This window comes from Lutra lutra, chromosome 4 (genome assembly GCF_902655055.1).
Source record: "Lutra lutra chromosome 4, mLutLut1.2, whole genome shotgun sequence".
Taxonomy (NCBI): Eukaryota; Metazoa; Chordata; class Mammalia; order Carnivora; family Mustelidae; genus Lutra; species Lutra lutra.
The window spans coordinates 172,160,273-172,186,504 of record NC_062281.1 but is presented as its reverse complement, the minus strand read 5'-3'; the positions used below and the strand labels follow the sequence as shown (position 1 = coordinate 172,186,504).

General features: G+C 45.2%; 1 protein-coding gene across 1 annotated transcript in view; it reads right to left on the bottom strand.

Annotated features, from left to right (window-relative positions):
• CSMD2 (CUB and Sushi multiple domains 2) overlaps positions 1-26,232 on the bottom strand; it is a 619,562-nt gene that overhangs the window by 281,743 nt on the left and 311,587 nt on the right. The window contains exons 7-10 of the mRNA XM_047727770.1: positions 20,254-20,331; positions 15,132-15,219; positions 14,304-14,428; positions 4,646-4,767 (exon numbers count right to left, since the gene is read on the bottom strand). Of these exons, the coding sequence (XP_047583726.1) occupies positions 4,646-4,767; positions 14,304-14,428; positions 15,132-15,219; positions 20,254-20,331 (413 nt within the window). The remainder of the gene's footprint in view (positions 1-4,645; positions 4,768-14,303; positions 14,429-15,131; positions 15,220-20,253; positions 20,332-26,232) is intronic.

The window sequence follows — 26,232 nt, the reverse complement described above, 5'->3', positions numbered from 1 at the left end:
TAAGAATACTTAGAGTCCAAATCCTGTGACTCAGAGCAGGAAGCTGGCCTTGGCTTTGAGTTCATTTTTAAAAACTGGTGAAGTAGAGCTCTGGTTTTCAGGGCCTTGCAGAGAAAAGGGAACAGGAGACAAGGGTCAGGACCCACAAAGGTGGGGACTCTAGTATGACATCCCTGAATACAGTTGGGCTAATTAAAGCTGCACCCATAGTGTGAGGGTTAGTGAGAAGTAAGACTGCCTTCCTTCTCATCTGCCACTAACGCCCTCTGGGTGGATCTGGAGGCTGATTATTTATCTGAGACCTTGACACTGAGTGTACAGCAAACAGAAAACTTCTTTACAGTAGAGAGACTCCTGAGACTCCTTTACAATAAGTTTGCATTCACATGTTTGCACATTACTTGGGTGGGTTGAAACCTTCATACTGAGAATTTAGTATGAGAGGTTTCTGACTGGTAATGCCCCCAGGCACTGGGAAGAAGCAAATGTAAACTCTCTCTGGGAGAAACCATCTTCTACCCAGGTTCAAAGAAGTCTCACAGAAAAAGCTTATGGCTCTAACCACATAGCCAGAATTACAGACAGGACAAGGAAGGAAACATGGCTCTCAGGGGGCAAGAAGTGAGAAACAACAGACAACAGAATCAAACCTGCAAAGACTTCAGATATTGGGATTAACAGATACAGAATATAAGATAAATATGTTTAATATACTTAAAGAATTAAGGAACATATGAGTAGGGGGCAAAGTACTATAAAATATGATCAAGAACACTTTAAGAAAAAACAAATAGGATCTAATAAAATATGAATGGTGCTATTTGAAATTAAGATAAATCTTAAGTGAATGAATTCAACAGAGGTTAGATGTAGCTCAGATAAATAGTGAAAAGAATGAGAGAAAATTATATAAGTTAAGAAACACAGAAGATGAAGTGAGAAAGATTAACGTGTCCTGTCAGGCTTTCAGGAGCAGAGAAGATAGAATAAAAGAGAGAAAACAGTTGAAAAGACATTGGCTAAAAATTTCCCCAAACCGATGAAAGATATAATCTTCAGATCCCAGAGCTTAATGAAGTCAATCAGGATGAACGCCAAGATATCCAGAACTAGACACTTGACTGTGAAACTGCAGAACAATAAAGATAAGGAAAAGACCATAAAAGCAGCCAGAAGAATATCATACAAAGGAATGACAATAAACTTACAGCAACAATGGGAGCTAGAAGACATTGGTATAACATTTCCATGTACAGAGAGAACACAATTATCAAACAAGAATCAAATACTTAGTGAATAGCAGTGTTCCTTCAAGAACAAGGGAAGAACAGACATTTTAAGACAAACAAGAACTAAGAAAGTTTGTCATTAACATGAAAATAAATTCTAAAGCATGTATTTTGTACAGAAAGAAAGTAATTCCAAAAAGAAGGGCTAATATGCAAGAAGAAATAGTGAACAAAATGGCAAATGTGTGAGTAAATCTAAATGGACATTAGTTTTATTAAACAAGAGCAGTAATTACTTGTGAGCAAGAGAAAGGCTACATGAAAAAACACATACCATAGAGTATGAATTGGGAAGGAGTAATTAAAGTTAGTGTTCTAAGACCTCTGACTTTTTAGGGGGAACATAAAATTACTACTTACGTTGGACTTTGCTAAGTATGCATATTAACACTAGACATATAGGGTAACCCTAAAAAATACAAATGATAGTATAATTTAAATGGTATAATCTTCCAGTTGAAGGATGAATTGTCAGAGGAGATTTTTAAAAATCCAGCTATAGACAATACATATATAAAGCATAAGAAAGTAGAAAAGTTGAAAGCAAGAGAATAGGAATGATTTATTAAACCAAAACAAAAAAACAAAAAACAAACAAAAAACTGATGGAACAGTTGGGAGTAAAAACTTTAGGGTCAAAAACATTACTTCACGTAAAAAGAATCATTAAATAACTATTTTTGAAAAAGTTCAGTTCACCAGCAAGATATAAAATCTCAACTACATGCTCTAATAACAGTCTCAAAATATATAAAGCAAAAACTGACAGAACTTCAAGGAATATTAGGCAAACCACCATCATAATGGGAGATTGTAATATGCCCTCTCTTGATAAAGAAGGCAAAACAATTAAGATATAAAAGATATAAGCACAATTAGCAAGGCTGATACAATGAAGATATTAGAACACAAAAACTACAAAGTACATCTTATTTTTTCAGACACACTAGGAATATATGTGAAAAATGACATTCTTGATCCTAAAAGCATTCCTGATCCTAAAAACCTCGATAATTTCAAATGATTCAAATACAGACAATATTCTCTGACCACAAGCTTTAGAATCAATAATAAAAAGAGAACCAGAAAAATCCTCTGTTTGGAAATTAAGAAATATTTCAAAAACAAAAGAAAAGAAAACAAAACAAAACCAAAAACCCCCACTGTTGAAAGATAAAAGAATAATGGAATTGTAAAATTATTCAGAACTGAAGGATAACAGAAATACTACCTGTAAAACTTGTGGGAATGTAGCCAAATAGTTCTCAGAGGGAAATTTGTAGCTTTAGATGCTTAAATATGATTGAAAAATAATGAATTAAGCATCAAAGTTAGGATTCTAAAAAAGCATCCTAAACCCAGAACATACCCAGTATGTATATGTATATACCCAGAACAAACCCAGAACATACCCCATATAACAGAAGGAAAGAAATTGGTGAAATAAAAAGTAAATATATCAAAAGAAATATTTGCAAAACTAAAAATGGTTCTTGCAAAGAATAACAAATGTGAAACTTCTGGCAATATTGATTAAAAGAGGTACAAAATTACAAATAAAAGAGGGAATAAAATATATATAGCAAGAGATAGTATACAGAACTTTATGGCCAATAAATTTGAAAACTTGCTAAAATGGATTCAAGAGAAAAATAAGATAATCTAATAGTCCTTTAGTCATTAAAAGTATTAAATCAATAGTTTGAAATCTTCCAACAAAGGAACACCAAATCCAAATAGTTCTGTTGAAAAGTTTCACCAAATTTCTAAGGTACAATTTATTCCAACCTCCAGTATTAACCTAATAGGATAGATAAAGAAGATACACTTGCCAAATCATTTTATGAGGCTAACAATATCTTGTTGAAAAACATCTGGCAAGGGTAATATGAAAAAAAGGCCAATCTCACTAACAAAATGGAAGCAAATTACTAAACAACATATTAGCAAATCAAATATAAGCATTTATAACACTTACATGCTTATTTGAGCATCTAATACTAAATTACCATGTTGGGTTTATCCCAGGAATGAAAAGTTGGTGTAACATTAGAAAAATCAACCTATGTAATTCACTACATTAAGAAAATTAAGGAGCAAATCATAATGATATCAATAGATACAGAAAGGTGCTTGATAAAACTCTACATTTATTCACAATAAAAGCACTTAGAAAACTAGAGTCAGAGAGGAACCATAAGTTAAAAAAAAAAAAACTTCAGCAAAGATCATACTTAATGATAAAAACATTCTATTTAACATCAAACAATGACAAGTGTGCCCACCATCATCACAGTGATTGACATTATATAGGAGGGTCTAGCCAGAACATTAGGGTAAGAAAAAAATAAAAAGAAGGCATAAGGACTGGAAAGGAAGAAATAAAGTATCATTCTTTGTCCTTTATAGAAACTCCAAGTAATTCACAGATAAATTATTATAAGAGTTGCTGTATTAAAAAACCAGATAATAAAAATTAATTGCATCTCTAAATACTATCAAGAACTTGGGAGAAAATGATATTTTAAAAGATATCATTTATAACAGTAACAATAAATATAAGATACCTAGAAGAACATGTATTAAGAAACAAACAAGATCTATAATGGAAAAAAATTACACAAGTTTATTGACAGCCCTAAGGGAATAGATATTCCATACTCATGGATGGGAAGACTCAGTATCCTCAAGATATTAGTTTTTCTCCAATTGATCTGTAGTTTTTGTATAATTAAAATAAAGATTCTAACAGGTTATTTTGTGGGTCTTGGCAAGATAAAATTTATGAGAGAACAAAAGGGCAGGAAAAAACTAAATGTAAAATAACGTGAAGAGACGTATATAACAGGGCAAAATACACACACCAACACAGACAAATCTTAGGGGCATAATTTTGAGTGAAGTTGATTAAGAATATATATGATATGAGTAAGTTTCTATGAGGTTCAAATACTGGCTTGCTAAATAATGCATTTTTAAGGATACACATTTTCACACAAACTATAAAGAAAAGCAGAGGAACAATAAATAACACAATCAAGGTACCTGAGGGATAGGAAATGGAATGGGGCTGCTGAGGGACATGCATCACTAAGGTAAATGTTTGTATTTTTTTTTCCCCTTAAGTTGGGAGATGACTATGAAATTGTTTGTTGTACTGATGCTCTTTATATCTTACTTATTATGTTTTACAAATATGTTTTTAACTACCTGAAATTTAATAAAACACAATTTTTAAGAATAGCCTGCAGAGAATCTACCACCACCAAGTTCTGGGTTTGAAACCCCTTGGAGACCAACTGTTCCCAAGCCAGACCTGCCCACAGGATATTCCCCATCTTCCCCAGGAGCCTTACCTTGGCAGGGTTGAGTGCTGTGATGATCCACACACAGTGTGCATTGTTGTCATACTGAATAGGGAAATTGGGGGAGGTGATGATGCCCGAGGGGCCTCGAAGGTGGGCATCACACATGCGGGCTGCAGGGAGGAGATGAAAGGCAAGCATCTTAGTTTAGACTACATCCGGTTCCCATCCCCCCTCCTACTTCCAGCCAGAAGAGCCTGGAGTCTGTACCCGTCGCACCCCAGATATTACTACTTCCTATTTCCTTCCCCAGTTCCCCGCAGCCTCAAAGGAAAGTCAAATTCCGGGTACACTGGTGGAGGGGCAGGCCTACAAGGCCTCACCTGCTGCTCTGTAGGCAATGATGAACTTCCATGGTTAGGCTAAACAAGACTCCCTATCCCGACTCCACAGTGATCGAGCAGCTCATCTCCTCCAGGATGGTGTGGGCTAGTAGTACTCATGCGGACCTAAAGCTAGGTAGGTCCCAGGCATCTATGGGAGTACTGAGCTTCTCACCCCTTGTTCTGCTGACCTGTTTCCCCATTTGTTCTCAGCCTCCTGAAGTACAATCTCAGGATGTCCTTGTCAAAGCCACTCTAGGAGGTCTCAGAATGCCTACACCCAAAGATACTGCCAAAGCCCCCAGCTCAGCCCTGATGCCAGGCACCCAGAGTGATTTCAATGCCAATCAAGTACTTCCTAATTCCTTCCCCACCCTCAGCACATGTCTGTAACAGGTTTTTGACTGGAAGCATAAAGATTCAAGGTGAATTAGAAGAAGTACTCTACTCAAGTAGATATAAAGTGTTATCAATCACAGCTTAATCTAATTAAGCTCTTTAAAATAGCTTCTAAACTAATTAGATTAAGTAGTGATTGATAACAGTTAAGGCACTACATTGTACCTAGGTGTTTGCCTTCTTTAAAAACGTGCTCTTTAGTTCTGGCCATATCATTCTTCAGTGTTAGCACTCAGCTATTTTAATAAAGAGTTCTAGGAGTCTGTTCTGTTGCTGCCCACATGGCAATTTATCCTAATTGTAGGCAAAGTGCCTAACAGTAAAGAAATAGTGAGCAAACCCAACAAGCTTAAGTATATAAAATGAAAGTGGTGTCAAACCTAGTTTCCTCTGATGGGGCAAAACATCCTAGGGCTCCTCTCCGCAGGTGGATAATGGCCACGATAAACCTTTCCTGGGAAAGTCTTCTTGGAGGATCTGGGAAGCAGGTTCCACAGCCCCCGGCCATAATTAATCTGCTCATTTCCTACACTTGTTCCTGCACTCACTCATTCCTACATATATTGAGTGCCTGTTATGGGCCAGGAAGAATGCAGGGAGAGAAAAATATCTAGGACACAACCTCTCCTCTTGAAACGGCCAGCGGAAAGTGGGGGAAGCAGGTGTGGAAATGGCCACAATGAAGCAGAGTAGCGTTCAGAGGGTTATTTGTAAGAGGCTGCTGGCTCCGAACTGCTCTTTCTCTACTGGGTCAACACTGTCTACAAGGACGTTCCTTCTGGTAGCTGGCCCCGGTCTCACACCTGAAAGATCTTCTCCCTCAGGAGCTCCAATGGCAGTTGAGTCAAGTTTGAAAAAAGCCCTAGAGGAACACTTCCTCTGTCCCCTTCATGTACAACTGACTGTGCCTGTAGTTCTGTGCTGGGAAACTCTAAGATTCAGACTGTACTTGATACAACTGGGCCTGAAGGCAGCTCACCATGGTAAGGAGAGCATAGGCTGTGGGGTTTACCAGCTCAGCCTTCTGTATTTGAAACCCATTTGCTGGTTAAGTTGGAAAGCCTCTCTGATCCCACTTCGTCTGTAAAATGGGGGTAGTGATATTAGTATGCAAGTTAGAAAAAGACCATCAAAACAAAAACCATGATCTCACCCACCTTTGCAAAGGGGACCTGTGGATTCAGAACCCTAGCCCTGCAGGGAATTCCTCCAAATCTTCATGAGCACCATTTATACCTCTTCTGGAAGGTCACGTTTTGCTGCCTTTAAGGTCCTCACCTCCAGACTCAATTTATCTCACACTTGTTTCCAAAAATTAGATGGTATTTGCATTGTCAAAACATGCTGAAGGTCATTAGAACAGGTCAAAAAGGCATTTACCACTTGAAGGGCTTTGAGGGGCATACATAAAATAGTACAGTGTGTAGACAGTTAACATGGGGCACCTTAAAATAGGTTTAAAAAGGAGCACCAAGGGCGCCTGGGTGGCTCAGTGGGTTAAAGCCTCTGCCTCTTGCTTAGGTCATGATCCCGGGGTCCTGGAGTCGAGCCCCACATCAGACTCTCTGCTCAGTGGGGAACCTGCTTTCCCTTCCCTCTCTGCCTGCCTCTCTACTTGTGATCTCTGTCTGTCAAATAAATGAAATCTTAAAAAAAAATAAAATAAAAAATAAAAAGGAGCACTAACTGCTTTTTCCCTCTGCTGTCTGGGTAGGGTCAGGAGTGTCTGTGGACAGAGAGACATCCCCTTGAGCAGCCAGTCCCTGGGATCCCACTAGTGGATGGATAGCTCATCGATGCCACCCACACAGGCTAGCAAAATGGAAGGTGCTCAGACAACGTCTGAATAAATGACTAAACACACGCTTGTGTTTCTCTATTTGCCTTTTCCCAACAAATGTTCTTCTGGATAACTTCTAGGAGAGACTTTTCCAGTACCTTCAGTGCCTAAGCTCTGCAGACAGCAACCCAGGGGACCTTCAGGAGACACCACAAGGACCCACAGCCAGTTCTGGCATGGAAACAGCTTGCCACCAGAAAGCGAGCAGCTCCAGATGCAAGTGCCTCTGGTCTTCTCCCTCCTCCCCAAATCTTATTCCCACCGTCTTCCATGCTGCCTTCCCTCGCCTCTCCTGCCTGACCTCCCTCCTTGCCCCTTCCCTAGGCCTCTTGAACCATGTCCCCATCACCAATTCTAAGACAGACAAACCCCAATTAGTAGCTGCAACATCTTTCAGAACCTCCCACTCCAACTCCTGCCCTGCCTGAAGGCTGGCTCCTTCTCCCCACTCCAGTGCGTTCCCTGCTGTCCTCGGCAGTGGAGGGTTTTCTCCTGCCTCCCAGTATCTCCTTCCACAAATGTTAGCTGAAAACCTCCAGAGGAACTCTCTTTTGATCTTCATTGAGACCTCATCCCACTGACACCAATGTTGTCTCTTTAGCTGTAAGTTGCCCTTCCTCTCTTCTGTACTTATCCAACTTAGATCCCATAGTCCACCACTTTGATCATTTTCTTACAAATCTACCCAAGTCTCTTGCTCCTTTTCCTTTCATCAGCCTGGGTGACAACAATCATGGATGAACCCCTCAACCTACATTCTCTAGGCCTGCCCCCATAGAGTCAAGCTTTGTTAGAGAAAAGTCACATGAGTAGGAAGAGAGACACCACTATAAATTCATGATTACCCACCTCAAAGAATCCTAGATATTGCCTAGTGACTCTGCCATTTACCTCTATGCTCTGCTCGAAGACAAATACCCTCTCCATGCCCGCAGACCTCTCACCCTTCCCCTTGCCTCTCCTCACTCTCAGTTGATCATCCTGCTTCAGTCCCTGTGGATGACACAAAGGACATCTGGTGGGCACACCCTCTTTCCCATCTCCCAGATCTGAATTCCTATCTGCTTATGTGCTCATCTACTCCTTCCCTTCTGGTTCCAACAGAGAGATGGCTCCTTCACCTTTCAGAGGCCAGCCCTCCTCATGAGACCTGGTACTCTTGCCCAAGGTCAACCATGTCCATGAGCATAGCGAAGGCCTGCTGTTCTGGGACTTGTGAGAGTCCACCTATGAGATCTTAAACTCTGTTATCCCACTCTTTGCCCTTCTGCCTCTGTACCCAGCAGAGTGACTTGGTTTCAAGGTACCTGCTGTCCAAAACATAGGCTCATCCAGCCCTCTGTCTCCCTCATTTCGCCCTGCCTATTGATCTCTACCTGGCTCTTCCTTCACTACCCAGTCTGGACTTCAAGACCCTTACCAATACCCTGATACCCTCAACTCTCTTATATTTGCCATTGATGAATTCTACCACATAGCTTCATAGTTTCCATAGTAATTGAAGCTTCAGCTCAGGTCAGCCTTCTCCCTTGTCTTTATTCAGTTTCCTTGACAATTTCTTACAGAGGTAACTTCAAACATTTGCCACTCAGTTGAGTCACTTAACCCCTGTGGTTACTTTCTACTCTTTGCTGCACTTGAACTCTCTGGAGGACCTGATTCTACTGATCCTTCTCTCTGAAATTCACATTTGTTGGCTTCTATGGTGCCTCTTGGCTCTTCTACTTTTCTGAATGATCCTTCTCAACTTCCTTCTTGTTCATCAAGTCCTCAAAATTAGTTGTTTAAATCTGGGTAAAAAGTGTATAGTTCTTCACACCTTTCCCATAAATTGCGAGTTTACAATTAAACAAAAATAAAAGTTGCCAATAAGTGTGGAAGAGGGTGTAGTTCTATGTGGTTCCATCCAGTATATTAACTCCAAAGGCTGCCCAGGTGCCATTTTCGAGTAGGACAGACAGCCTTTGGAGTCAGGGTTTGAATCCCACCTCAACCCATGAGCTTTGTGTCCTTGGGCAAGAGGGCTGACCATTACAAGCTTGAGCCAAACATAAAATGTGAATATTGCCATTTTCCTTATAAAGAAATTATGGAAAATGCATACTGCAATGCTTTATACAAATAGTGTAAAAAATGGGAGCTTTATCATTAGTACAAATATACAGGTACGAGTCTTGGGGAACAAGGAGGCATGTATTTTAGCTGTCAGTATTACCACCTAGGGGGAATAACTACAAAGGAGAGGAAAGAAAGTTTGGGGTAGGAGTTAGGGGGAGTGGAGAGAGAGGGGAGGGGACAGGAGAGGAGGGGATGAAAAAAGAACTCTGAACAACATTAGCATTTAAGGAGTGGGCTTGGGAAACAGATCCAGTGATGGCCACCAAGAAGAAAGACAACCACCTGTAACTGTCATGCTGTTTCATTCCGCTGGTTTGTGCCATATTCTCCACATTTTACTACCGTCTTATGAGAATGAGGGAGATGATGCAGAGCATTTTGGTAATTTGCCCTGTGCCATATGGTATGTTAATAGCAAGGTTGGAACTTGAATTTAGGTCTCTTGAGTCCTGAGTCAGGTGTTCTACCCACAAAAAGGCTTTTATTCCTTTTTTAAAATTACTAAATTACTTTATTTAATTTCAATTAATTAACATATAGTGCAACACTAGTTTCAAATGCAGAGCTCAGTCATTCACCCATTGCATATAATAACCCCATGCTCATAACATCATGTGCCCTCCTTAATGCCCATCACCCCAGTTACCTCATCCCCCCACCCACCTCCCCTCCAACAAAACAGAGGATCATAGGGGAAGGGAGGGAAAAGGCTTTTATTCTATACAGATATACAAGTATGTACAGATATGTGCGTGTGCGTGTGTGTGCATATGTATGCATGTGTATTTGTACAGCAAACAGGGGAGTTCTCCACAAAGGAGAGGAATGACGTGTGGTTTTCTGTTGAGTATCTACTTTATGGCTCAGATGAGATAGATCTAGGGCTGATACTTGGTTCCTATTCTCTGTCAACATCAATTTGTGGGCACAAGAAACCAGGCCTCCAGGTCTCCTGGTTGTCAATTTGGTCCTGTCCACGCTATTGAGTGGTTTAGTGTTTAGTGTTCCCTGGAGCCTCAGGGTTCCTTGGACGTAGCTTGGGGGCTATTGAAAGGGGTGAGGGAGGGGCAACCCTAAATCTCTTGCCCCTACTTCAAAGAAAGAAGCTCTATTTTATTATTTTTTATCTAATATCTATTATTATTATCTATGTTTTATTATTAGGCTTCTGCAAATGCTGATTTTTAAATATTGGGTTCCATCTGTAAAATGATTCTGATGAGCTCTGTACTCTAGCACCCACTCCTGTCTAGAGCTGAAGAGGATTAGTAGGTTTCAAATTTCCCTCAGTCTACTTTGGATGATCAAACTTTTCCAGGGCACATCAAATTCGAAACTCTTTTCTTTTTCTTTCTTTCTTTCTTTCTTTTTGGAACTTATTTCTTTGGTGGGATGGAAAGAGAAGAAAAACCTGTGAATACCTAATTTCAAATTCCAAAATGAAGGCACAGTCCCATATTGTTCGCTCATTTCAATCACCGATCCATTCAGGTCATCCTCCAACATTTGTTGAGAACCTATTATTTGCCAGGCCCCATGTTTTAGCAGAATTAATTGTGTGGAAAATGAATATTTAAAATCAAATCATATTTTAAATGCATTAGAGGAAAAATAATACCACTGTTATTAGTGGTAAATCCTTTTTAGAATGAGATCTTTTGATAACCTGCTTATTAGTAGAGCTATCCTGGAATTCAAAGAGTTTTGTCCCTCTTTATTCTCAAAGTGGGGTTCACTTAGACTTCTATAAAAATTTACAATTATGATAATAATTCTAACTAATTAAAAACAAGAGATTTTTAAAAGAAAAACTTTCAAAACTGCCACAATGAGAGGACCCTTGAATCTAATCTCTGTCTCAGCCCTTAGCCTTCAGGGAAGCCGAGGACAGGCCATCCAAGTCCAAACCTGGGAGGCTTTGCCTTGTCTCTTGCTCCCTTCCAATGACAGAGAGTTAGGAGGGGAGAGAAAACAGGAGGGGGAGAGAGCATTCTAACCTGAGCTGAGAAGCCCCCCTCTCTACCACAGTTGGCACTGGTTACTTTCTATAAAATGGCTTGTTTAAATGTCACCAGCATGAGGAAGGAGAGGTTTCCTTTTCCTAGTTCATGAGGGCCCTGTGGCTCAAAATGAGGGAGGAACCCACCCAGGGCCAGCAAGCTAATAGGCAGCAGAGTTGTGATCTAGATCAAAGTCTGTGTACCTCCCCAAACTGTGTGATTATGGTACGACTGGCCAAGACAGAGAGGGAAGTGGCATCTAAAACCCTGTAGCCCTAGAGGCTGAGGAGGGGGTACTCCCAGGCTGGGGGGGTGCGGGGGGAGGCCATGTGCAGATGGTGCCATGAGGGAGCCTTGCAGATGCTCCTGGATCATTTCTAAGTGAGCACTTTCAATCCACCACCTCCTCTAGGCCTCAAGGTAAAGCCAAGGAATACTCATGTTCTAGAATCACTGCTTTTTAGCAGACAAAAAAGAGATTCAGAGAGGTGCAGGAACTGGCCCGAGGACACCCAGCTACAAAGTGGTGGGAGTTGCATTTGAATGCAGTTCTTTTTTTTTTTTTTTAATTTTTAAAATTTTTAAAATTTATTTTCAGCATAACAGTATGCATTGTTTTTGCATACACCCAGTGCTCCATGCAATCCGTGCCCTCTCCAATACCCACCACCTGGTTCCCCCAACTTCCCATCCCCCGCCCCTTCAAAACCCTCAGATTGTTTTTCAGAGTCCATAGTCTCTCATGGTTCACCTCCCCTTCCAATTTCCCTCAACTCCCTTCTCCTCTCTAACTCCCCTTGTCCTCCATGCTATTTGTTATGCTCCACAAATCAGTGAAACCATATGATAATTGACTCTCTCTGCTTGACTTATTTCACTCAGCATCATCTCTTCCAGTCCCATCCATGTTGCTACAAAAGTTGGGTATTTGGCTTTGTTTCCCACTAATTTCCTCTGCCTCCCAGAAGCAGAGGATGAGAGGAGAACAGATGCATAAAGCTTAGCCCAAAGCTCAGTTAACAGGGTGGCAGAGAATTTAGAGTCTAGTGTGTCAAAATCACTGGACATAACCTGAATGGGCCACACAACACTTCTGGAGAAAAAGGTAAGCATGATAACTTGACTGTGAACTTCATTCCGAAATGCCAGTTCTTCCCTGGGCATATTCACGTAAACCACCACCCTTCCTAAAAGAAGAATCTTCCGCCAATGAAAGGTTTTGGGAAAGACTGGATTCCACTACTGTCCAAAGGCATTGTTACTCTGGCTCCTCAAAAGAAATTTTGTAAAATAGATTGGCCCAGGGTCCTTTTTGTCCTCAGACATGATAATTCCATGCCTCTCTACACAGCTGGTTTCTTGGCTCCCTGGAATTGGGAGTGTTTGCTCTGATTATTCATTCATTCAATTATTCATTCAACATCTGTTATTGAACACCTACTATGTGCCAGGCCCCATTCTAGGCATTCTTGCTCTATTGAGCTGATATTCTAGCGTGAGGATACTCCTTTTCCTGTCAAACTCATTCTGATTCACAAGATGTTTCCATATCCACAACTCTCAAATTAATACAAGATGGTTAGGGGAGGTACCATTATATAAATGGTAAGAAAATAAGGCCAAGGAAAATAGATGATTTGCCAAACTGCCCATGGCTAGCTGGTGGCAAAGCTGAGAGTTATACCTAAGACTTGGTCTTTTGTTTGATTTTTTAAAAATATTAGCTAAGTGGAATCCTTGAAATAATATAGCTACAATCAGTGGGAACACAAAGTACATTACTAATTGTGGGTCATGGCCACCTCGAAGTTGAGTGAGAATGAATACATCCAAGGCTTCTTTCAAAGGTATTTTCATGACCTTCTTCCAAGATTACTCAATAACACATTTACAAAAAGGGAGTGGGTTTCAGCTCCAACTCGGTCCCTTCTTTAGTGTAATCATCATCCAAGTTCTTTCCCCTGGACCCCTCTCTGTGCATCAATTTCATCTTGGCACATAAGCCTGGAGAGAGGCAAAGCATCTCCTTCTTAAATTGAACTTAAATTTATGGCAGGCAATGTACCTTCTCTTCCACAGGGGCCCTCAAAAGAGCAACTGTTGGCTTCGTTCACAATCTCCAGAGAGACTGCTCACTCTTGCACTCTTGCACCAAGAACTGAGCTCTGGTCATGTGCACAAACAGTGGAAAGGAGATGCCCACAGAACAGAGGAAATAAAAAGCCAGCTACCGCTGCCCTGGGGGATGAGGCCAGGGGCTTCTCTACCATAGAAGCAGCTGCTGTCCTGTCCCAGGGAAGGAAAACATTCAGGTCTACTATTTTAAGATGTGGGGGACAGGGGCTCCAGCAGCCCAGCCTCGGGCCATGTGATGGCTAGGGATGGGGGGGGGCAGGTCTTTGAAAACAAGATGCCCAGGTGTGAGGTTAGAAGAATCCCATGGAGGAGCCTTCTGATATCATGGTCCACATGATTCTTGCCTAGCTAAGAACATTCTTCTCGAGGTGACAGGTCTGTGGGTTACTGAGCACGTGGAAAGAAACAAAGGCATTGAGATGGAAGGTTTAGGGTATAAATGTGTTACAATGGAGGGAATCAAGGTAATGTTACACAGGGTGACTTCCCTTCCATGTGAGGTGTAGTTGAGATGTATTTGTGCCATGAGCTAGCAACCTGCTTCATATGTGTCTCCCCTACCTGATTGTAAGGTCCATGCAGGGCAGAGGCCATGTCTCTCATCCCCACCTCTGTAGCCCCTGATCCTAGCACAGGACTTGATACAGAGAAGGTGCTAACTAAATGTAGTTTTAAGTTAGTCAATGAATGCAGAATCCAAGGCCTGGAACACGGCAAGAGTGAGGTGAGCCAGTCTGGATGTAAGCCTGTACCCTCAGGGACCAGGAGCTGAGCTACATCCTCCCTGCCCATCCTGGTTTCTGGCCAGCCTCCCTCTCCCAGGGCGCCCTCACCTCGGCAGACTGGCCTGTGGTCGCTCCAGGCCGCAAACATGTCGCTCACTTTCATACAGGTGATCCGCTTGGACCCTTGCAGGTCATAGCCCTCGCTGCAGGTGAACTGGACACTGGATCCTAACCTGGGAGACAAGGTGTTTCTGTGAGCTCAGCCCTGGGTCTGCCAGGCCCACCCAAGTCCTTCCCTGCTCCACAAACAAGCACCATGCCAAACAATATTTTCCCTCTGGCCCTTCATCTCTACTCCATTGTTGTATCACTTAAAATCTCCACTGAGAGGAACATCTGCTCTTCATCTTTTTTTTTTTTTTTTTTGGACCATTTAATGGTCTTAGGATTGAGTTAAAAGGTGACTTTGTGAACAAAAGAGCCATGTTCTGAGATAAGTACCAATTAGGACAGCTAAGAGTGGGTGGATGGTACCCATAAACTTTAATGAAAATGGAGGATTTGGGGAAGATAGTTTGATTATTAGAAACACTGTAAGATGTGCCATCTTGGGGCCCTAGGATCTCTAGATGATGGAGATATAAGCAGCTGCTGGCACGTCGTTACTGGTGAGGGCAGTTCCTGTACCCCAGGGATAGTTTTGCTGGGTAACACTAGCAGTCTGCAGCTCTCTCCTTCCCCTAAAGCCTACAGGCACTGGTCCCAGGACTGGCCCAGGAAAGAATGCCAGAGGCCACAGTTCTTTTCCAAAAAGTGTCTATTCCTAAATCCATACTGTCCTCTGCATAGTACCTCTAAGAAGACCAGCCCTTGTCTTCCCCCCAACCAGGCGAGCCACCCTTCTTTGCAATTAGAAAGTTCCCGAATAGGTCTTACCTGAAATCCGAGCCTAGTCTTTTGCCCCTTTCAGGTATGCCAGGGTCTGGACACATATTATGCCCTTGGGACACACCAACCTGAGTTACTACAAGGCAAAAAACAGCACAAACAGAGATGGGTAATCACAGGAAGGCACATCCGGGGCAGCGGCTCAGGGTGGGGGGTGGACACAAAGACAGAATGAGGCCCTGCCCCGTGGGGCTGTGGGGTTGTGGGGTCTCCTGGTTCAGGCTTCATGAGTGTGCAAGGTGGGGAGCTGCTTTTGACAAATTCCTTTGTGAGCAAAGTCCAAGTGAAATTCATCAAGGGCATGGGGGTTCGAGGCAGGTTCCCCAAACCAGCAACCACCCAGTTCCCTCACCCCACGCCAGTGGCCAGAAGTGGACAGGCCTCAGCCCCCCAGTGATCTCCTCACCCTGTGCTTTGGATCCGGGGGTGGCAACTCTAGATGAGATGATCACCCCCAACCTCAGCCCCACATGGAGAAATGACTCAAAGAAAGTTAAATAAAAGGTGGATGTGTGATCAGGAACAGTAAAGAATGTAAGAGAAAGCTGCAGTCTGAAGTTCAAAGCAGGGCCGTTAGCTCAAATGTGGCTATTTCTGCCAAGAAACCTCTTCCCATCGGACACTTCTCAAGCTGAGTAAGCAGGAAGCAGTGCATCCCCGATCCAACGCCACCGGCCAAGAGCACCACGCAGAGACGGCCCCCGTGGTGGTGCTGGCAGGTGGTGGGATGCTCTCACACTTGCCAACACCAGAGTGCTGTTTATACAACCATGTGCATGGTCCTCTCTGCCAAAGGAGAAGCCTGGTCAGGGGGCGGCGGATACACGGTTTTCTCCTGTCTCCAGTGAAGAGGGTAGAAACCCTCTGGCCCCTGCTGGTTTACTGTTCTCGAGATGCTCATACTCATGAGGCTGGAGCTCTCTCCCACCTCTGGATTCCTGGCTTTCGGAATGACCAGGAGCTGGGACCTGGCATACAGCTTGGCCAGAGGACTATCCATTCAAGGCCTTACCCATCCTACAGTCCCAATTGTACCCTCAAGACAGAGATGACAGGGAGCGTGGAACAACATTCTCTGAATTACCCCATGTCCCTCCTACCCACTCAATGTCCCACAGTATAAGCAACGGCTCCATTCCTCATTCATTCACCCACTCACTCATTCCCATACATTGGTACACAGCAAGTATTAAGTGAGCACCTACTATGTACAAGGCCCTATTTTTGGACTCCATGGAGATACAACTGTCAGATATCAGATGTGACCACTGTCTTCCAGGAGCTCCCATTCAAGTAAAGATATGAAACAAACCAACTGTAGAACCACAACAGGGAAGTGATGAAAGACGCAGCTGTAGGGAGGCTGAGAGGGAAGACCTGTCTTATGTTGCTGAGAGAAGCATGGAAGCCTGCCTGGAGGACATGGCATTTAATATGAGTCGTCTAAGATCGTAGGATCTGAACACATGGTGAAAGAGGAATGGCAGTTTAGGGAGACAGAGGAACACAGGAAGGTGAAGTGAAGACATGGAAATAGAACTGGGGGTTGCCCAGTGTGGCCAGAATAGAAGAGAGGGTACCAGTGACATGAAGAGTGGAAGGTGAAGCTTTGGAGGTCAGAACTTTGAGGGGTTTAAGTCTGATCCTGAAAATTATGGGGAGCCACTGAAGAGTCCTGGGGTAGAAGGGGCCAGTAAGATGCTCGGTGGGGGTAGGGGGGCGGTGCCTGGGAGATCAGTTGGGAAGTTTTAGGACTGTCGAGGTGAAGGACAAGAGCCTGGCAGTGGGGACGGACATGAAGGCATGGGAATGGATGTGGCAAAGAAAGAGTCCCCAGGGCTCCTGGAAGACTAAAGTGTGGGAAGAGGGAGCAAGGGCATGTCTCACCTGGGGACCGTGGAGTCCTATCTCAGACTCTTGGAGCCTGGAGCTCATTTCTACAGTTAGAAGACTTGTGTAGACCCCATTCAAACCTCCAGGTATCCCAGAGGGTGGTTGGCCAAGGGAACCTGGGGATCTGGACAGATGCCACACAAGCCACACACCTGGTATCTTCTTGGTTGTGATGCACTGAGCTCAAGGCCTCTCAGGGAGCCTCTCCTCCAATATTCCATATTGCCCTGTTAAAGCCAGTCACTCATGCCAGGCATGTCCCCCACTCCCATCCCCTTCCCAGTGAACCCTCTCTTTCCAAGGCTTTCACATCCTAAACTCAGCAACATCACCATTCCTGCCAGTGCAGGACCCCCCAGGCAGGGATAATGAGATGGACGTCCCACTTCCTGTAGCCTCTGTGTTCCACAAGCAACAGGAAGGAAGGCGGTAACAGGGTCTCCAGGATCCCCTGGAGGCAGAAAGGCGAGAGAAGGCTCTGTTCTAAGAAGATGAGGATGCCAGTTCTGTATGCCAGTACTTACTTCAGTAAGCCAGCCTCACCACGATCCAGCCCCCCTAAGGACTTGTCAGCCAAGTGCTCACCTTCCTCCAGCCTGGCCTACTCACCCCTGCCCGCTGGCCACACCCCTCCCACAGTCCCTGGAGCCCATCGCATGGGAACCAAGCTGCCCCTGGTAGCATGTTAACACAGTACAGCAGTTTCCTGCCCTCTTGCCCAGTACTCACACCACCCAGGAAGCACACAGAGCTAAAGCCTGTGGGATGAGGATGTGGCTGGACCAAAGAAGAGAGCCCACGGCAGAACCCACCTACCCAACCCCAGCCCCGCACGTGTGCAGCCAACCCTGCCACACCCCCTTTCATTAGGTCCCTGGAAGTAAGGCTCAGGCACCATCCTGGAAGTCACCAGCCCGAGGTAAGTACTCACAGTCCCCCAAGACCTGTCTTCCTGGGAGGCCTGAGTGCAAGGACTTCCAGGCTCCCCGGGAAACAAGCAAAGATAAGTCCCCGTGAACTGAACACTTTATGTGTGAATGACGGAGTCAAGAGGGCTTTCCCCTCTCTTTCTTTAATCCCAGCCTCTCCTGGCTATTCAACCAGCTGCTTATGTTTGTAGCATTGGTTCGCTGTTGGCTACAGAGGGATGGGAGGAAAGGGAGAGTGGGCCTTACCCCAAGAAGCCGAAACACGCTCAGAAAGGCAGTGTCTTCCACCCAAGGTGAAGGAGGCAGGGACATGCGGGCAGTCGGGATTGATGGCCAGGAGTTGGTGGTACCCACGGACCACCCAGTGAAGGCAGTAAGTAGGGTTTGGGATAGGTCGGGGGGTCCACTCTTCCCCTGAAGTTCACGACATCTGTCCACAGGGAGTGTGGGTAGGCCACCAAGGGCCAGACACCTGCAGACATTTGGTGGCCTGCCTTCCACACACTGTAGCCGTGAACCCGTCTGTCTCTGAGGAAACCTCAGAGGGGAGATCCGTGTCTTATAGTAGAGTGATGTGTATCTTTTTCAGATTTCCTGCATTATTTCATGAGAATAAGCTTTCTTCATCTTTCTGAGGGAGTTTCAGGCACCTGAGTAGCTAATGAAACACATGCCCCCTCCCCCAAAGTGCACCCACAATATCACATGTAGTTTTTAGCCAGTTCACGGACCTCCTCAAGTCCTAGGTCAGGAAGGCCCATCCTAGATTCAACAGCAGCCTTGGGAAGAAGGTTTTGTATCCATTTCACAGATTTGGAAACTGAGATACTAGTGGCTGGAGTAACAGAGTCACTTGAAAACACACAGGGATAAAAACTTGCTCTCTCAAATCTGGGCCATGTCCCTGAAGTCTGCTGGTGGCTCCAGGAAAACTCTGAAACGATCACGCCAACCTCAGTTCATCTCCTCTCCTGTGGCTACAGAAGGAATGAGACTGTGAGGGCCAGAGCCATGGCTCAAGCCTGCTCTGCAGACTCCTGGTTTAACCCTCGGTTCCCCTTGCTCCTTCCCCTGGCACCCTCATGCAGCACAGAAGCAAGGCTCCTGGCCGCCCCTTTGCCATCAAGGGCAGAATGTCAGAGATGACAGTCCCCGGAGACTTGAAGAACCAGAGAAAAATCCCATAGCCAGCCTCAGTTCGGTCGGGGCCTCTCCCCTACCCGGTTCCCTGCCACATACATGGCACAGAGCTCTGGAACCACTGATGGCTGCTCTCCATCCCTCTCAGGAAGTACTTCCAGACCCTTTAGAGAAGTGAGCATGTGGAGGTGAGATGAAAGGAGAGAGTCAGGATGAAGGGGAGAAACTGAAGGAGCAGACAGCAGAGAGGATGTGGAAGAAGGAGAGTGGGAAGATTGGGAGAGAGAGAAGCAGAAAGGCAAAGGAAGGGTAGGAGAAGGAAAAGCAGAAAGCTGGTCATCTGGGCGTCCCTAACCACGGAAGGCTCCCTACACTCAACTTCAGAACAAAACCTGAGGGGTTCTTGGGAAAATCTCCATTGCTTTCAAGTCCAGCCCTCCAGGGGTGGCCCAGAACCTTCCTGAACCCCTTCTCATACACTAGCCCAAAAGTCCCTTAGCACAGGCTCTAATCAGTTGTTTCTAAGGTGACATTCCAGCCCATTCCCCAGCACCAGATGTTCCCCTTTTAATCATTCAAACATCAATAGCAGAAACATGTTCTCATAGACAAAAATCGCCCCATGCCCCAGCACAGAGACCCCAGCACTGACTGAGGGGTTGAATGCAGGAGCCCACCCTCTAGCCCAGCCAGGTCCAGGGACCCTGGAACAGGATCTTGCTCTGGGAGCTGCAATGGGGACCCTGCAGCCTCTAAGATCCCAGCTGGGGGTAAGTGACTCCTAGGCAAGGAGCAGAAAGAGGACTGTTTTAGCAGGTGGAAGTGATTCAAAAGGAAAAATAAAGAAAGAAATGTAGCAGTAATGACTCCCTGGACTACAGTTAAAATGGGAAGTGAGAGGGAAAGAAGAGGAGGGAGGGAAGTGCAGGGAGGAGAGGAGGTGGAGGAGGAGGAGGAGGCAAAGGTCAGACCCTGGGGCTGCTCACTGGCCACTAGGTCAGTGTGTCCATGTGCAGAACCCGAGACAGAAGGAGGCAGGATTGAAGGGAAATCACTCTAGCATCATCTGGCTTCCCTGCAGTCACAGCACCAGTAGGTCTGACCTCAGGCAAGAGGCCCGGCAGGCGAGCAGGCAGGCAGACACTTACACACAGATGTCTTCTGGCTGTTGTGTTTGCTGGGCATCAGCTTCACACCTCGAGACTTCAACTCAATTTGCTTCTTGACTAGAGAGGAGGTAAGAGGGAAAACCATTTTAGTTGTTATCGGTGACTAGGGATGGGGTCCTTCTAGAATAATCCCCACTCTTGGCTTGGGATATTCCAGGGTGGGTCAAAGCCAGAAATCCCTCTGGGCAAAAGGTGCACTTGATTGCAGCAATGCCCCCCAAACTGTCACCCTCCCTATATCTTCACACTTTGCAATGTGACTTTATAGTTCTTCCCATTAAAAAGGTGGGGTATATTCCCTCACCTGTTGACTTTGGGTTCAGCAACTGGAATTTTGGAGGTCTTGATGTGTCTGAGGGCTTGCAAAGTACCTGTCAGATTAGGCTTGTCCTCTCACATCCCGACCATCCCTGGGAGAGATCATGGTTGGTCCCAGGAGGATGAGTAGCATATGTGGCAGAACCAGTTGGCTAGCTGAGCCCAGCCTATGCTAGCTGACCTACTGTGGGCAGGGGAAGCAGAGTCCTGGAGGTCCCTGGGGGATGGTGCCTGGCTCAGGTGGTACCCTGATGACTGAATTGGGTTCTGATCCCATCTCAGTCTAATCCACAGCTCATCAGGAGTTTGCTAAAGAGCACAGAAAAGGCATCAGAGCCAGGATGCCACTGTTCCAAAGGCCAATCCTCTGAAGCCATCCACCTCCTTTCTGTCTGACTTCCTCAGGTCCCCAAGACATTTTGCTGGCCTCTAAGGGCTTCATCCGTTCTCTGGGTATACTGCTCGATGCATCTGTCCCAGACCCCCAAGCCTTCTCCCTGCTGGCCCCTGCTGGTGGCTCAGCCTTCTCAGATGAGTACCCAGCAGTGGTAGCAGCAACTGTGACCAGGCACTTCCTGTGTGCCAGGCCCTGGGCTAAATGCCTTTCAAATTCTTTTATTCAGGTCAGCATCCCTGATTTGTCTGTTTCACTCACACCTACTACCCACACCCGATCCGTCAGGATGCCTCAAACCCTTCCAAGTAGATCCCAAGTGCAGTTTCCATGTCGGCCATGGAAATCTCTGGTGATTCTCCCTGGTTGCCATGACCTCCCATCCTCCCTGCCCCATATAGCCTGTTCTTAATACAAGGGCCAGAGGGATCCTTTTAAAACATAAGTCAGACCCATGCTCCTCAAAGTTTATAGCAGCGATGTCCACGTTAGTCAAACTATGGAAAGAGCCTAGATGTCCATCAACAGATGAATGGATAAAGAAGATGTGGTATATATATATAATGGAATATTATGCAACCATCAAAAATCAGAAATCTTGCCATTTGTAATGATGTGGATGGAACTAGGGGGTATTATGCTAGTGAAATAAGTCAGTCAGAGAAAGACATTATCATATAATCTCACTAATATGAGGAATTTGAGAAACAAGACAGAGGATCATAGGGGAAAGGAGGGAAAAATGAAACAAGACAAAACCAGAGAGGTAGACAAAGCATAAGAGACTCTTAATCTCAGGAAACAAACTGAGGGATGTTGGAGCAGAGGGTGGTGGGAGGGATGGGGTGGCTGGGTGATGGACACTGGGAAGGGTATGTGCTATGGTGAGTGCTGTGAATTGTGTAAGACTGATGATTCACAGACCTGTACCCCTGAAACAAATAATACACTATATGTCAATTAAAAAAAAACAAACCCTAAGTCAGACTATATTATATGTCTGCTCAAAACCCTTCAATGGCAACCTGCCTCTCCTAAACTAAAAGCTCATCTTTCAAGTGGCCTGCACAGTCCCATCTGCCCTCCCAGCACCCCTCTGACCTTATCTTCAACCTTAATCACTCTTGTTCGGCCACATGGGCCTCCCTGGTGCTCCTAAAATATGCCAAGTGTGTTCCTGCTTCTACCTGCCAGCTCCCTAAAATGTTCTTCTCCAAGGGTATCTTCATGACTCCCTTTTTCCCTGGAAGCATCTGTGCAAACCCCGCTTCCCTGCAGAAACAAACACCTTCTCTGACCAGTGATTACAGTGACACCGCACCACCAGCTCTGCAGCTCCCTTCCCTACTTTACATCCCTAACTTTCTAACACATAGGATCATTGGTTTGTGTCCCCCCGCAATGCAACGTAAGCTCCAGGAAAGCAGGGATTTTCGTCTGTTTTGTTCACTGGTGCCTCCTCCATGCCTAGAATAGAGCCTGGTACATGGTGGGCCCTCGATAATCATTTCATTTGCTCCTTACACATCCATCGACCTTGACTGGTGGTTACTATACCTATGTGATAGATAATCACATGGTGGCTCAGAGTGGTTTAAGTGATTTGCTACGGGTCACACAGCCAGGAGGCAGCTGCTCTTGGCTGAACCTTAGCATCTTCTCTTGTGACCTGCCCCCAAAGCCATCCCAGGGGCACTGTTGATCTTCTCCAGAATCTTTCCTTTGCCCCAGCTCAGTCCTGAAAAACTCGTACTTGCTCTGCACTTGAGGTAACATGCCAGTCCCGAAACTAAAGCCCACAGTGATCAGGCATGCAAGAGCCCATCTCCCAACCCCCCACAACCCCCAGATCTGCCTATATCAAAAAGCTCCCAAAGGGTTTGTCCCCTGACAAGCTGCTAAACTGAATGCCTGATCAAATTCAGTTACTACATGGAGTCACTGCTTCCCAACGTGCATTCAAAGCCTTTTTATAAATGTGCATTACTCTCCATGTGTATCCAGCAGGAAAATTTCCAATGAACACTAACGTGGACCCATTATCAAACAGAGGGTATTAGTAGGGAAACATGCATTATTCAAGCCTAGCTAATACAGTGCAGCAGGGGGGAAATTCCTTGGATTCAGTCATCCCTTAGAGAACAGGGCTGGTCCCAGTACTGTGGGGATAGCTCGAGCTCTTCTCCCTGATCCCCTGGCACTGGGGCTGGGGTGGGGAGAGGGTCTCCATGACCCAGTGTGGTCCACTCTATGGGAGGTCTGTGCAGATGACTCTGGGCACCTGGCCAAGAAAGAGGAAGTAAGAGTATTCCCAGTTTCTTCGTTTCCTATCCTAGTGTTCTCTGGAAGAAGGGAGGTGAGGAGGGGCCGATGCACCACGAATGCCATCCCAGGGGTAAATTCTCCTTCAGTTTTCCCTGCAGCTGCTGAAGGGGGACAATGAGAGGCAGGTGGGCATGAGGAGATGGTTAAGAGGGAGCCCTTCTTTCTCTCTTCTCAAGGTTGCACTCAGGAAGAGGCTCCAGAAGGAATCCTTCTAATTTCTGTGCCCATCTACTTTACTCGGCCTTCCCCAAGAAGGGCTGTGTAACCCGCCAGGTCAGTGCTTTATAACCCTTGGGCCACTGTTAGGGGTGGCTGACATCATCATCCTCCCCAGCAGGAATGAACTCTGTCCTTCCTGCTACTTACTGCAGGATGGAACTTGCTAAAGCGGTAAGAAGAAGTGAATGAGAAGGAATCTGAGAAGCCTCAAGGGGCTTCTTAATTTACATATAAACCTTGGACTATTTACTCCTCTGAGTTGGTTTCAGAAGTTCATGGCCCGTGCTGTCTGTGAGGTGCTGTCTGTAAGCACCACACAAAAGCCTGGGGAAGGCAGGGGTCCTGCTCTCTGGATGGTGGTTCCTCACACCAACAGCACAATCTCTAAAGGATGTATGCCAGGCCCAACTGGCCCAGGCCCAGGCTCTGGGGAGGGGAGCCCATACAGTGGACCCATACCATAGTGGGAGCTGATGAATGGATCAGGAAAGTGGTCTTGGCTTGGGGGGTAATCTTGGCAAGATCCATATTAGCGGGGATGTGGACATCAAGAAATTGCCTCCATATATGCTGGGGCCTCAGTTTTTGAGCAATCCCAGGGAAGCTGTCACACCCTGAATTATAGACAACCAATTTGTCTCTTAAACAGTCTGACCAAGTGGGCAGTGAGTGATCAAGGAAAAAGGAACACCGTGGGAAATCAGTCACAAAATGAGCTTAGTAAGAGCTAGTTCGACAGACCAGGGCAGGCCAGGTAAAAAGCATCAGAGAACAAGAGGGCTTCTGCCTCTAGATCTCCACAGTATGCTACTGACAGACCCATTCAGAAAGGCAGGATAAAGTAGCAAGAACCTAGAGAATTTCTGGCATGTATCCATTCATTCATTTGTTCATTCATTCATTCATTCATTCAGGGAGCGCCCACAGTGTAGTGCCAATGATATTACACCGAAGTTCTGGTCTTTAAAATGGATCTTGTAACCGTTGATGCACCGCAGATATAAGGGAGCCTGGTGCCAGCTCCACAGTCCCGGCCACACTTGTATGCACACCTCGATGCACATATGTATGTGCCTGCACACAGATCCACACATGCGTCTGTGTCTACAATCAGCACACCCACAGCAAATTTGTGCCCTTGGGTATGCGTGGCCCCAAACACTCACATACAAAATATAATTCCCTTTTGCACATGTTTTTGCACCGGGAACAAAATCAGGACTCCCAGAGAAAAGTGCTGGCTTGAACTGGTTGATGGAAATCTTACTAGGTACATTCATCTCCCCCGAATGATAATGACTCCAGGAGACTGCCAGGCTGCTCCATTCATCCTTTATATTCTGGTTAATTACAAGACATTTCCCCGCTGTTGTAAAGGTTAGCGGGACACATGGTACACATTTAGCTAGAAGAATCTGGCAATACAAATTCCTTTCTAGTCTGCAGCATGAGTTATTGGGCTGAGCTAGCAGGAGACAAGGACCTGTTGGTGGAGGAGGGGAGATGCTAAAACTGTCCCCAGGGCTCTGGGAATCACAAAGTGGAGGGAACCTGCAGCTTCTCCTCCTCCCAAAGGAGTCAGACTTCCCTTCACAAGGCTGAGCCCAGGCGCTAATCCTGATCACTCCTCTTTTCCCACCACTCGGCTGTATGACTGGCTGGACCATAACTTCATCTCCCCACACCTGTTCCGTCACCAAACCTAGTTCATTCAGCCTTAGAAAAAAATCATCCAATGTATATCTTTCTTTCAGGATTCTAAGCCACTCTTGCCCTAAACCCTTTTCTGCTTGGATTTTATTCACCGATTCACTGTCTCTAACTCACCCCCCAAAGTGTTGCAGAGGATGATCTTTTAAAAACTAGAATCTGATTTTTCCCTTAGAAAACTTGGTGGGTGTGCACCCTGGCCCTCCCCTGTCACTGATGACCTGCCTCTTGCTTGGTCATCAGCCCTGCACACATGCTTTCATTATTCATAGTTCTTTGCTAGACAAAGTCAATGTCTAGCACACTCGCTCCTTACCTCGCTCAGATTTATGCCAAAGATGGAAAATTTGCTGCAGATGCCCAAGATCTAATGCTTCAAGGTACAGACCTTCTAGCAGATGCTGAAGCCCTTTCTATGCAGAAGAACAGTGGAAAGAGCAGTGGTACGGAATAGAGCTGAGAAAGCCTCAATGTAACGGAAGTTGGGGTTTCGCCTGCCAGGTCAGTGGACTTGGTGAGGGATAAATATAAGACGATTGTGCCACCATTGACCAGGATGTTGCCAACACACAAATAAAGAGGCTGGGGTGGCATCACTGTTTCCACTGTACTGGCATGCTCCATGGCCATGGAAGGCTTTGAGAAGATGAGCAAAGGTGTTAATCTAATGGAAATCAGGAAAGGTGTGATGTTTTGTGTTGATACTGCAATTCCTAAACTTACGAGGAGCCTAAAGCTGTGATAACTTCTGAAAACATTGCTCAGTTGGCTACAGTTTCTGCAAATGGAGACAGACAAATCGGCAATATCATTTCTGATGAAATCACAAAAGTTCAAAGAATATCCTCGCAATATGGGGCAGGAAAACACTGGACTGAAGCAGGAATCAAAGGCACAGAAGGTGCCGAAAATTACGTATCTCCCTACTTGAATAAGACATCAATAGTTCAGAAGTGGAAATTCTAGGATACTTAGGGTTTCCGGTGTTCGGT